The sequence below is a fragment of the Danio aesculapii genome, chromosome 11 (assembly GCF_903798145.1).
Source record: "Danio aesculapii chromosome 11, fDanAes4.1, whole genome shotgun sequence".
NCBI lineage: Eukaryota > Metazoa > Chordata > Actinopteri > Cypriniformes > Danionidae > Danio > Danio aesculapii.
Window position 1 is genome coordinate 43,488,409 of NC_079445.1, and position 15,000 is coordinate 43,503,408.

Consider the following 15,000-nt stretch of genomic DNA (forward strand, 5'->3'; position numbering starts at 1 on the left):
CAGGTGTGTGTGTGTGTGTTGTGATCTGTGGCCCTCAGGATCCCGCTGGGCCCTATGGTGTTAAAAACGGTCCCGGATAGCAATGCAGGAGTCATTAGTGCTGCTGACTTTCTCACTTTATCCTGCTGCTAAATGAGGAGTTAGTCTGCCGGCCTGTAAATGAGCTTTTTTTTTTTTTGGCTGCCTGAAATCTCTGGCTTTAAAAGAGAAGCCGAGGGCTACGAGCCAAATTAGTTTGTGCTTTGATTCCCCTCAGTTCATTAACTGTGGTGTTAAGCCTTCAGAAGAGTTTTCCCAGTAAAAGACCTGCATGTTTTTCCACAAATAGTGCAGGACGTCCTGATGGGAGATGCAGGTTTGAATGTGAAACATGAAGGAAAGTGTTTGTGGTGTTTGCATCAATTCTTGAAATTAATGTTGAATACTCATTTAATACATATTTTACAATTTAATGTTCATTTAACTCAGTTTTTTTTATTCTTTATGCTTTATTAATATCATTTTAATGTTTAAGCAGTAGATTTGATTTTAATGCATGTTTATTTTAAAGGTTTTGTGTACATTTTACATGATTTTGTCTTTTTATATTAACATTTTTAGTTGTTGATTTAATTTTTTGTCAGTTTTTTTTGTTACACACTTTATTTTTTATGAATTAATATTCAGGTTTGATTTATTAATTAATTTATTTTACTTTTTTATTAGATTTTTAGCAATTTTATTCCTTTAGCTTAAATTTGAATCACATTTCAATTTTATATATTATCATTTTATTTATTGTTTTATATTTTATTCATAAAAAAAATATTTTATTAAAATGTATTTTTTATTTAAAAAAAATATATATATATTGTTTAATATTGTTACGTTTTTAACGATGTTTTAGTGGGATGCTGTAACATTTAAGTGAGACAGGTGTAATGTATGCGACAGATTAAGGATGAGGCAAGAATCAATTCTCTAAGCTTTTTACTCAATAGTTGAAAATTATGTAACAATAATTGGAGAGGAAAAAGAAAGAAATAAACATTTATAATTATCTTTAAACAAAAACAACGAGTGTAAGCCAAATCAAAGAAATTAACAAAACAAAACAATCCTTAAAACTAAAGTCTAAACTAGGCGTCAAAAATAAATACAAATAAACACCGAAATCTTCAGTGTATCCGACACCCGAACTAAACTAATTAAAGCTACAAAACTCAAAATACACAACTGGCAAAACACTCAAACTAATCTAACAAAACATCAATCTAAACTAAAACAAACCGGATAAAACGGTCAAAGCTTAGAACCACACAACAACCATCACATTATGTTACTTAAAGCCAACGAAGTTCAACAAGCAAACTCGAATCACCACAGTAAACTGTGTATTAGTATTGTATTATGATTTATTTATTTTATTAATTAACAATTTTTTCATTTTTTTATTTATTTTATTTATTAAAAAATAATATTTGTATAATTATTAGATTTTAAATCAGTTTATAATTAGACATGAAGATCAAAGGTATTTTTAATTAGTTTTCATTTTAATTTAATCTATAAACATTATATGTTAGCTAGCAGAATTGTAAGATTTCTCCTAAAACAACCTGTGAGTGTGTGCTTATCCATGTGGTCCAGGTAAGGGGTCAGCGAGACTCTGGAGTCAGAGGTCACGCCCTCATCAGTAAACATCCTGTGGAAATGGACCAGAGGATGTCATTAAGACTGATTAGTCTTGCACATATGTTGGACTAGTTTATTCACACCATTTCAGTAGCCACCCACTCATCCTTTTGCTTTTACTCAATTTTAAAGATTATTTTACCACAGGAAATCCACAGATTTGCTCGCTATTCATTTCAAACCGCATAACAAAACATTTTCCCACAAGCAGTTCATGCAAATCAGCCAGATTCCTGTTTGACAAGCCACATATTTGCATATTCATTCTAAAACATCTTTGACATTTACTGGATTTTCAGCATACTTTAATTATATTCATTCATTTTTATTTGGCTTAGTCTCTATTTTTAGAGGTCGCCACAGCGGAATGAACCACCAACTATTCCAGCATATGTTTTACGCAGCTGATGCCTTTCCAGCCACAACCCAGTACTGGGAAACACCCATACACATTCATTCACACACTAACTTGTACACTACGGACAGTTTAGTTCATCAATTCCCCTATAGCGCATGTGTTTGGATTGTGGGGGAAATGGAGCACCCGCAGGAAACCCACGCCAGCACGGGGAGAACATGCAAACTCCATACAGAAATGCCAACTGACCTAACCAGGACTCGAACCAGCAAACTTCTTGCTGTGAGGCCACAGTGCTAACCACTGAGCCACCGTGCTGCCCTTTTATTAACGTGCTCCATATTTTGTGATTTACAGGGTTTTTTTCTGTTTATTTACGGTTGTGAATTGCATTATGGGACATTGATCTAAACTTTTAATGTTGAATTTTAATCATTTTTTTTCAATTAATTTTTTCGTCTGTTTATTAAACTTTTAGAGAAATGGCAGGACAGTTTCACAAAAAAATGAAAACAAATATTATTCTCAACCCTTCCCTCATAAACAAAATGAAATCGCATACACACACACACACACACACACACACACACACTCTCACACACACTCTCACACACACTCTCACACACACACACACACACACACACACACACACACACGCACACACACACACACACACACACACACACACACACACGTTTGTTTTTGTGAAAAGTGGGTACATTAGGTTTCCATTCATTTTATACTGTCCAAACCGTATATTGTATTGCCCTCACCCCACCCTACCCCTAAACCCAACCATCACAGGAGACAGTGTGCAGCTTTACTCTCTGATTAAACTCATCCTGTAGGATTTAGAAGCCTTTTGAGAAATGGGGACGTCACTAACGTCCTCATATTTCACCTCCTTTTTGTAATACCTGTGTCATACCTATGTCATTATACAGATTTGTGTCCTGACTTGTCACAAAAACACGTACACACACACACACACACAAAATATATATTGGAAAAAAAAAACGATTAAAATAAAAAGAACAAATCGTGTCAGTGATGTATAAAATATATATTGAATTATTTACATTTACAAAAATAAGTAATATAATATAATATAATATAATATAATATAATATAATATAATATAATATAATATAATATAATATAATATAATATAATATAAACATTTTAATCAGTTTAACAGTGATTTTAGCTCTTTAGCTCTTCATTATCATTATTATTAGTGATTCTACCATTGTCATTATTCAGGTTGTTGTAGTCGTCGTTGTAGTGGTAGTCGTCATCTTTGTAGTAGTTGTCATAGTAATAGTATTCATAGTAGTAGTCGTTGAAGTAGTAGGTAGTTGTCATTGTAGTTGTTGTAGTAGGCGTCGTAGTAGTAGTCATTGTAGAAGTAGTTGTTTTCGTAGTAGTCAAAGTAATGGTAGTAGTTGTAGTTGTCGTAGTAGGAGTTATTGTAGTAGTAGTAGTCATTATTGTTGTAGTTGTCAGAGTAGTCAAAGTAATAGTAGTAGTCGTCGTCGTAGTAGTAGTCATCGTAGGAGTAGTTGTTTTTGTAGTAGTCAAAGTAATGGTAGTAGTAGTAGTTGTCATTGTAGTTGTTGTAGTAATAGTAGTTGTCGTAGTAGTAGTCATCGTAGAAGTAGTTGTTTTCGTAGTAGTCAAATTAATGGTAGTAGTAGTAGTTGTCATTGTAGTTGTTGTAGTAATGGTAGTTGTCGTAGTAGTAGTCATCGTAGAAGTAGATGTTTTCATAGTAGTCAAAGTAATGGTAGTAGTAGTAGTTGTCATTGTAGTTGTTGTAGTAATAGTAGTAGTCATCGTCGTAGTAGTAGTCATCGTAGAAGTAGTTGTTTTCGTAGTAGTCAAGGTAATGGTAGTAGTAGTAGTTGTTATTGTAGTAGTCATTATCGTTGTAGTTGTCAGAGTAGTCAAAGTAATAGTAGTAGTCGTTGTCGTAGTCATCGTAGAAGTAGTTGTTTTTGTAGTAGTCAAAGTAATGGTAGTAGTAGTTGTCATTGACATCGTAGTTGTCGTAGTAGTAGTAGTAGTTATTGTAGTAGTCATTATCGTTGTAGTTGTCAGAGTAGTCAAAGTAATAGTAGTAGTCGTTGTAGTAGTAGTACTCATCGTAGAAGTAGTTGTTTTTGTAGTAGTCAAAGTAATGGTAGTAGTAGTAGTAGTTATTGTAGTAGTAGTAGTCGTTGTAGTTGTCAGAGTAGTCAAAGTAATAGTTGTAGTCGTTGTCGTAATAGTAGTCGTTGTCGTAGTAGTAATCATCGTCATTGTCGTATAATAAAAAAAAAGAAATAATGTGCAATAAAAATACTAGCAGTTTATTACCACACAGACAATATATCGCTTTAAAATCAACAAGTTGTCCCAACACAAATCGATTAAGTCAACTCATTAGTTTTTACAAATTTTAGTGGATTGAACATAAAACAATTAAGTTGCCACCTGAAGAAAACTCTGTAATTGTGTTGATTCAGCTCATTTTAAATAGGTAATTCTTCAAAAAAGAAAGATCAAAATTCCTCTAATGCAATTCAAAACCAGAAATAAAAAATTGCAAAATGCATAACATAAAAAAATGTATGAATTTTTAATTTATTTATACAGGCACAATGTACAGCATGACATGTTGTGCCAGAGTTAACTAATAAAGGAATTTACATCTGTAGTCTGTATTATTTACGGTGTATTTTAGTGTGTATTATTTTACAGTGATGCAGAGAAGTAGTTTCACAATCCGTCCTCCAATTACATTCACACTGAAGCCGTCGGTTGTGTTTGTCTGTGGTTTTGTGGATTCCAGTTGAGCATTTAGAGTAAAGCTGTGGATGAGTTATGTGTTTGGAGAAAGAGACGAGTTGTATGGTGAGTAGAGATGCTCCAAACGGGATAAAAACAGATCAGCATTGAGAATCACTTTCCCAGAGCGTAGCAAACAGGTGCATGGTGTTTCCATCCAGAGCTTTGGAGATTTATTTGTTTTGTTTTGACTGTTCTTTCCTTATATGGGGTGTAAATAGTATCAGCTAGCTTTCGTTTTACACAAAAAAGGTGTAGTTTTAGTTTAGTAGATTGCTTGTAAATTTTTACAACTAATTACATTCAAGACAAATAACATTTATATTTATTTACTCATTTTAGGAGCCACTTTCATCCAAAGTCGCCCACAAGTGGGGATAAAAGAAACACTTCAAATCATCAGATAGTTATTGAAGTTATTTTTATTTATCTTTATTCATTATTTTGTTTTGTATTATTATTTTTATTTATTTTATTTATCTATTTTTATTGTTTTCTAAACTTTAAATGAAACCTGAAACTGAACTTTTTTACAACTTTAAAAATACAGTTTACATGATTTTTTAAAATCCTTTATTTAATCTTTTAAATGCATTAAATTAAACATGAAATGCTATATATTTACAACTTTTAAATTATAGAGTATATACAAGTATATTCCCAAAGAAAATTTTAATGAAACCACATGAATTAAACCATATTAATCTTGAAAATTTTAAATAAAATGTTAAAGATTTAAATATTATGGTTATATATATATATATTATTTTATTTTATTTTATTATTTTTTATTATATTTTATTATTTTTTATTATATTATATTTTATTATATTTTATTATATTAGATTTTATTTTATTTTATTTTATTATATTTTATTATATTATATTTTATTATGTTAGATTTTATTTTATTTTATTTTATTATTTTTTATTTTATTTTATTTTATTTTATTTTATTTTATTTTATTTTATTATATGTTATTTTATTATATTTTATTTTATTTTATCATATTTTATTTTATTATATTTTATTTTATTATATTTTATTATATGTTATTTTATTTTATTTTATTTTATAACATTTGTAAAAAAAAGTGTAGATAAACTGACCCAAAAATTTACAATAAACTGTGCAATTAAATAAAAAATTACATATTACGACACGTCATTAAAACATTCTACAGTAATCTTTATGTACAATTTTAAATTAAAGTTTGTTTACAGGTATATTCCCTTGGCAAGTAAATAAAACACAAGAATTAAACTGCATTGATCTTTACAATCGGAAGTAAGAAAAATAAAATAATTTAACCTGTTAATCTTGAAAATTGTAAGTAAAAAAACTAAATAATCTGTGCTAATCTTGAAAATCTGAAGTTGAATAAAACACAAGAGTCAACGCCAGTGGTGTAGTGGGTAGTGCGTCGACACATGCACTCCGGTGCTCATGGCGATGAGGGTTCGATTCCGCTTCGCGGTCCTATGCCGATCCTTCCCCTCTGCTCCCCATACTTTTCTGTCAATACTCTCTACTGTCCTCCCAAATAAAAGTGAAAACCCCCCCAAAAAAATTATATAAATAAATAAAACACAAGAATTAAACTATTAATCCTGAAAATCTGAAGTAATAAAACACAATAATTAGACATTATTAATCTTAAAAATCTGAAGTAAAAACACACACATTAATTTCTGCTAATCTTGAAAAGTTGAAGTAAAAAACACAAGAATTAAACTGCATTAATCTTGAAAAGTTGAAGTAAAAAACACAGGAATTAAACTATTAATCTTGAAAATCTGAATAAAACACAATAATTAGACAGTATTAATCTTAAAAGTCTGAAGTTAAAACACACAAATTAATTTCTACTAATCTTGAATAGTTGAAATAAAACACAAGCATTAATCTTGAAAATCTGAAGTAAATTACTGTAATTTGAAGTAAAATGATAATCGTCTATAGACTGCCTATTTTGTTAGACAGTAAAGCCCATTTAAAGCATTTTTCCCAGCCCCGTATCTCATTATTGAGGTTTTGTTAACTCTGGTCTCCTGGGTGGGAGTGAATTGTGTCCCGTCCCGCCTTGTCAAACAACTTCCTTTATTCCAGATAACACCAGGAAGGCGATAAGATCTGTGAAAAGCACAAGAGTGAACAAGGCCTCTTTAGTGTCGCTCCACGCTTCATCCGTAACTCTCCTCTTGAAATATGCATCGTTTTATTCCATAATCCTCATTTTATGTCTCTTCCTTATTGTTTTTGCACATCCGCCCTGATCTGGCATGCAGATTATAGAGCTCGAGAGTCTCGTGCGGAGTCGTGTCTGCTTCTGGCACGCAAACGCAGTTGTTTTGACTTCTTCTGATTCGCCTTGAAGCACTGATCTAGAGTCAGTCAAAGCCAGTCATTACTGTATCTCACCTGAGTTTACTGTGGAAACCACTTTTATGACATATTAGAACATTAATTACTGTGAAATGGAAAGTAATGCATGTTTATTTGATGCAGTAAAATTATTTGCATGTAAAATGTGCTTACAATTGATTAATTAATAAGAAATGGAAAGTAATGCATGAGAAATTAATGCAGTAAAAATTTTTGCATGTAAAATATGCTTTCATTAGACTGTAAAACATTTTAGAATGTTAATTACTTAGAAATGGAAAGTAATGCATGTGACATTGTAGAAAAACTATTTGCATGTAAAATGTGCTTATAATGTAACTGTAAAACATTTAAGATTATCAATTACTAAGAAATGGAAAGTAATGCATGTGAAATTGATGCAATAAAAAGGGTTATTTATGTAAAATGTGCTTACAATAAACTGTAAAATATTTTAGAACATTAATTACTAAGAAATAGAAAGTAATACATGAGAAATTGGTGCAGTATTTTTTTTTTTGCATATAAAATGTGCTTAAAATAGACAAAAAAATGTTGAACATTAATTACATTGTAAAAGCGCTATACAAATAACGGTGAATTGAATTACTGAGAAATGGAAAGTAATGCATGTGACATTGCAGTAAAAATATTTGCATGTAAAATGTGCTTAAAATAGACTGTAATACATTTTATAACATTAAAGAAATGGAAAGTAATGCATGAGAAATTGGTGCAGTACCTTTTTTGCATGTAAAATGTGCTTACAATAACCTGTAAAATATTTTGGAACATTAATTACTGAGAAATAGAAAACAATGCATGAGAAATTGGTGCAGTAATGTTTTTTTGCATATAAAATGTGCTTACAATAGACTGTAAAAATGTTGAACATTAATTTCTTAGAAATGAAAAGTAATGCATGTGAAATTGCAGTAAAATTATTTGCATGTAAAATGTGCTTACAATAGACTGTAATACATTTTATAACATTAAATAAATGGAAAATAATGCATGAGTAATTGGTGCAGTATTTTTTTTGCATGTAAAATGTGCTTACAGTAGACTGTAAAACATTTAAGAACATTAATTACTAAGAAATGGAAAGTAATGCATGAGAAATTGATGCAATAAAAAGGATTATTTATGTAAAATGTGCTTACAATAACCTGTAAAATATTTTAGAACAATAATTACTAAGAAATAGAAAACAATACATGAGAAATTAATGCAGTATTTATTTTGCATCTAAAATGTCCTTAAAATAGACTGTAAAAATGTTGAACATTAATTACTGAAAAAAATTGAAATTAATGCATGTGACAATAATGCAATAAACAGTAATGTTTTACAGTAATGTAAAACGCTATAACGTAAAATTTACATTTTGTTTTACAGTGTTTTGTAGGCATTGCAACATGAAATATCTAAATAATAATATGCCATTACTGTAGTAAAATGTTAAAACAAATATTTTGGGCTTCTTTGCTTCATACAAAAATGAAGTCTTTTTTTGTTAAAATAAAGAAATGCTCAGTACACTGAATAACTGCATATGTTCATTTCACGCAGTAAATAGTAGATTTGTATGTATATATAAATGTAAAATGTACGTAATTTTTTTTACAGTGTATTGTTGGGATTGCAATAGAAAATGCCTGAATAATATGCCATTACTGTAGTAAAATGTCAAAACAAATATTTGCTTCCAAAGATAAAGTATGTAAATCTTTATAACGGTGGCTCAGTGGTTAGCACTGTCACCTCACAGCAAGAAGGTCTCTGGTTCAAGTCTTGGCTGGGCCAGTTGGCATTTCTGTGTGGAGTTTGCATGTTCTCCCCGTGTTGGGGAGTGTGAATGAGTGTGTATGGATGTTTGCCAGTACTGGGTTGTGGCTGGAAGGGCATCCGCTGCATAAAACGTATGCTGGTTAAGTTGGCGGTTCATTCCACTGTGGTGACACTTAATAGATAAAGGGACTAAGTTGAAAGAAAAGGAATGAATTAAACTAAATAATTTCTAGCACATTTGGCAAATAAATATATATATTTTTATGAAGTTGCCACTATATTTTGCAATTAAATACAAGGAAATGGAAAGAAACACATGAAATTATAAAGCAGTAAAATTGTATTTTAAATATACAATGTACTTCAGAAATGTTTATTTACAACTTTACAGTCTGTAATGTTCAGATTACTGTAGTAAAATGTATCACAAATCGTTTGGGGCTTTTAAAGATAAAGTATTTAAATATACATTTGATTCCTCATATAGTCTTTATTGGTAAATTTGAGAAATACTCTGTACAAAATAATAAGTCATACATTACAAAAATAAATAAGTCATACATGTTTTTATATGTTATGCATTTTGCGATCAAATCCACTCCACTAAAATTTGTAAAAACTAATCAGTTAACTTAATTGATTTGTGTTGGGACAACATGAAGTCATTGCGTAACTTATTGAGTTTAAAGTGATATATTGTCTGTGTGGTAATAAACTGCTAGTATTTTCTGCACATTGTTTCTTTTTTTTTGTAATTTTTTTATTATACGACAATGACGACGATTACTACTACGACAACGACTACAACTATTACTTTGACTACTCTGACAACTACAATGACTACTACTACTACAATAACTACTACTACTACTACTACGACAACTACGATGTCAACAACAAATACTACTACTACCATTACTTTGACTACTACGAAAACAACTACTTCTACGATGACTACTACTACGACGACTACTACTACTATTACTACAACAACTACAATGACAACTGCTACTACTACCATTACTTTGACTACTACGAAAACAACTACTTCTACGATGACTACTACTACGACAACGACTTTAATAACTTAACTCAATAATTTCTAGCTAATTCAACAAAATAATACAAACAACACACTGATTTAAATAACATTTTGAACACTTAAATATTGATTTCTTCAGCATAAATTTTTTGTGTATTATATTTTGCTAGTTTGAAAATAGTTTTTCTGCGTTTGTCATGCAAACACATTTGTTTTGACTTCATCTGATTCACCTTGCTGATCTCAGGTCAGTCTAAACCCTTCATTATCTCACCTGACTCTATCGCGTGTATAAACGGCTGTTTCTGGGCCGTCCTGTGTTTGACTGAAGGCTTGTATTTGTTTTTTGGCAGCGCTGTGTGTGTGTTTTGAGTGTGATAATTGTGGGATTGTGTGCTGCTGCTGTCACCACATGAAGTGCTGCCGGTTTTCCAGCACATTCCTGTTACACAAGTTGCTGTTTGTCTCTCAAATTACAGTGAACTTCAGATGTTTCGTGCAGTGAAGTGGAAGTGAAGGCTGTGTAATTTTTCTGATCTGTTTCCTGTTCTCTCTGTTTCCGCAGGGAACACAGACGTCCAGCATGGATGAGGGCGCTCGCAAACTTGGAGTCACATTTCGATACGACAGTAAGCAATAGTCACATTATATTTGAGTATAAGTATAAACACTACACTGTAAAGAAATGCTGGCTTCCACACAATTCATTCATTTCGTCTCAACACAAATTAATTAAGCTAACTTACAAATTACAAATAAAGTTACAAATTTAAGTGGATTGAACATAAAATAATTAAGTTGTCCCATTTAAATAAAATATAATTACATTAATACATTTAGGGGGCACGTTGGCTCAGTGGTTAACACTGTTGCCTCACAGCAAGAAGGTCGCTGGTTCGAGTCCCGGCTGCGCCAGCTGACATTTGGCGTGGGCTTCCTCCGGGTGCTCCAGTTTCCCCCACAGTCCAAACACATGCGCTATAGAGTAATTGAATAAACTAAATTGGCTGTAGTGTGTGAATTAGTGTGTATGGGTGTTGCCTAGTACTGCGTTGCAGCTGGAAGTGCATTCCACTGTGTAAAACATGCTGGAATAGTTGGTGGTTCATTCCCCTGTGGATACCCCTGATAAATAAGGGACTAAGCCGAAGGAAAAAGAACAAATGAATGAATAATACATTTTAATTAATACAAATTAAATATATACAGTTGGAGTCAGAATTAATAGCCCCTCTGAATTATTCGCCCCCGTTTATTTTTATCCCCAGTTTCCGTTTTACGGAGAGCAGATTTTTTCAACACATTTCTGCACATAATAGTTTTAATAACTGATTTCTAATAACTGATTTATTTTATCTTTGTCATGATGACAGTAAATAATATTTGACTAGATATTTTTCAAGACACTTCTATACAGCTTAAAGTGACATTTAAAGGCTTAACTAGGTTAATTAGGTTAACTAGGCAGGTTAGGGTAATTAGGCAAGTTATTGTCTAATGATGGTTTGTTCTGTAGACTATCAAAAATATATAGCTTAAAGGGGCTAATAATATTGACCTTAAAATGCTTTTAAAAAATTTAAAACTGCTTTCATTCTTGCCGAAATAAAACAAATAAGACTTTCTCCAGAAGAAAAAATATTATCAGACATACTGTGAAAATTTCCTTGCTCTGGTAGACATCATTTGGGAAATATTTTAAAAAGAAAAAAAAATTCAAAATGGGCTAATAATTCTGACTTCAACTGTAAATAGAAATTCAATATAAATAAATAATTAAAATGATCATCCCATAACATATTTCTTGAGATTTTTATTATGACAACGTAATTGTTTTATTTCAACTCATTTTAAATGAGTAGTTTGAACAAGCAGCATTATTTTCTTCAGTGTACATACTTTGCTGAATGAAATCTATTTATAGATTTACAGTGATGTAAATTCGTTTTAGAAAAAAAAAATGATCTAAAAAATAAATGTATTTATTTAGCTTTATATTCAATAGAAATTCATGTATATCTATTTTGTAATTGTTATTAAATATATATAAATTTACATAAAACATATAAACCAGTTTCATTCGATTACCTTTTTTAATGCTTCTCTTTAACCACAATTTGAAAGTAATTTCCGATTTTAATTTATTTATTTTTAGTAATTTTTTATTAACTATTATTTTTTTTCAGTTAAGTTAACTATTACCACTGTGACCAGTGTGACCAGACCACTTTTTCTTTCTTCAATGGAAGGGTACCAACAGTTTTGTATATACAATAATAAATATATAAACATATATAAACACAGAAATTATGTTAAATAAACTGTGTATTTGTATGTAGTATTAATACAAATTATTTAAAAGAGTGAAAAAGTAAATCTAAAAATAACAGACCAAAAATAATAGGCCAAAATTAAGCATTTCTTTTAAACAGTTCTCATTTAAACATAGACAAATATATAAAACATTTATTATTTAGTTAAAACATACATTAAAACAAACAAACAAACAAAAAAAAAAAACCATAGTACACACATTTTTATCACATAGTATTTCTTTAGCATTTTTTAATTAGTACTCTTCTGCTACTACTACTAATAATATATTTAGCTTGATGGTAATGAGAGTCTTTCAGGAAATGAGCGAGCTGATGCAGCTGCTAAAGATGCTTTGAAACAAGTTGTGAACAAATGCCAAATTCCTCCATCAGAGATGAGACCTTTTATCAACATTTACATATTAAACAAGTGGCAAGAGGAGTGGGATGCTTCGGAAAATAATAAATTGCATGAAATCCAACCTGAAATCTCAAACCGAATTTTAAGACATTTTAAGACTCGATTTGATCAAGTTATTTTTACCAGATGTCGTATTGGGCATACAAGATTAACCCATGTTTTTTTTGCTCAAAGATGAAGACCCCACTCAGTGTTTGTGCTGCAAAACTCAGCTTACTGTAAAACACGTTTTACTGGGCTGTCCTGCTTTTAATGATTCAAGAAGACTTTTTTATGAAATGAACTCTCATAAGGACATTTTTAACAAAGTGACACCAGAAAAGAGTTTAGAATTCTTATCATATATTAACACTAAACATCTTATTTAACTTGTGTATTCATTTGTTTGTTGTTCTTAATCGTTTATTTAAAAATTATTTAATATTGAAATATTCTTGCCATGAAAATAGTCTTGGTTGCTGACATGGCAATAAATCAAAAATACATTATGATAATGAGAGTTATCACACACTGCATTGATGCATTAATACTTTGATTTAAAGACTGTCATTATATATAATTTGGACTCAGTTGTTAAAGTAATTCCACTATTAAAATAAATGAATGAGCTTAATTTATTTTAAACATGCTGTGTAAAATTTCTTGACATATTTCTTCTCGAAATAGTGCCGGTGGTAACTATTTGTCAGCCAAAAGGAAAAAGTGATCATTTTAAAGAAGGAAACCTGTTTGAAAACAATCATTGTTGTAAAAATGAACACACCTTAAACTATTTTATGTACAGTTGAAGTCTGAATTATTAGCCCCCCCTGTATATTGTTTCCTCAATTTCTTTTTAAAGGAGAGAGTTTTTTTTCAACACATTTCTCAACATAATAGTTTTAATTACTCATCTCTAATAACTGATTTATTTTATTTTTGCCATGATGACAGAACATAATATTTGACTAGATATTTGTGCAGATATTGTGCAGTAATCACAATACCGTGATACCGTAATATTTTTTATCCAAGCTTATCATGCCGTCAGAATCTTATACCGGCCCATGCCTATTCATATGGCTCGTTTCCACTGACTGGTACGGTACGGTTCGGTTTGGTACGGGTCACCTTTATCAGGCTTGCGTTTTCACTAACAAGGGTACCCTTTTGGTGGGCGTGGTGTACGACAGAAAGTTTCAGTCGACGTCATTCTCGCTCGAGGAAATGTCTACAATAAAGCTGTACGGGTCACTCACATATCATATGAGAAGCGCTTCTCACAACACAGATGCTTCATACACACATACTTGTGTATAAATGTTTATTACTAACTTTTCAATGAACATGAGTTGATTATAACTGCAGATCAATGACAGTGCGAAACAGCCTACTGTAACGTCTGTAATTATATTAAATAACTAAATGAATGAACATATATAAACACATACAGCCCCTTACAGTCTCCGATATGTTACCAACTACAGAAGAACACACACAACAGACATTTCGTCAGTATTTAGGTTCAAAACAAAACAAAATATAGCCTACAGTCAGTGAAAACCTCTCATCTGTGTCTGTGATCTTCAGCAGCACATGTAGCCTCTGTTAGATAGTAATTCTGTCATTAACAGTTCATATTAGTCTAAAAGGTGAAGATAATAAGTTAGTTAAACACGGCATTTTGGTCATGTTTGCTGAAAAATAATGTGCTCCTTTTTTCCGGCTTCTCCTTTGTTTCTTCACGCTTCACTCTCGCGTTTGTCAGTGTCTGACAGGATCGGGTTTCAAAAGCACATCAATAATCAAGCGCAGGTTATTATCATCAGCTCAAGAAGTTTGTTATTTCAGATATAATGTTAGACGCGCGCGAGCGCAAGGAAGAAAGCGAAACCGCTCGCGCCTCAGACTGGCTCGTAAAAAACTACGGGGCACAGGGTAAATCTGCTCTTCTTCTTGGATTTGTGGCTGTTCATCAAGACGACAACAAGGTTTGTTTGAGCCCAGATCGACCATGTCTCGTTATTATATGTATTTATAATTCAGCTAAAATCTCTCGCTGTTTTTGAAACATGGCGATTTTTGTTTTCATTCTGGCTTGTTGCGTAAGCAAATGACGTATCTCTGTAAACCAATAGCGTTCAGCTGCGCGTGTGGCTCCGCCTTTTGGTACCCTTTCTCGTGTTTGTTACCCTTTCGAAAGGG

At 31.4% G+C, this 15,000-nt stretch overlaps 1 protein-coding gene across 1 annotated transcript in view; it reads left to right on the forward strand.

Moving 5' to 3' along the window:
• Positions 1–15,000, forward strand: part of il17rd (interleukin 17 receptor D) — an 81,752-nt gene that overhangs the window by 33,716 nt on the left and 33,036 nt on the right. The window contains 1 exon segment of the mRNA XM_056468324.1: positions 10,646–10,709. Coding sequence (XP_056324299.1) covers positions 10,646–10,709 — 64 coding nt within the window.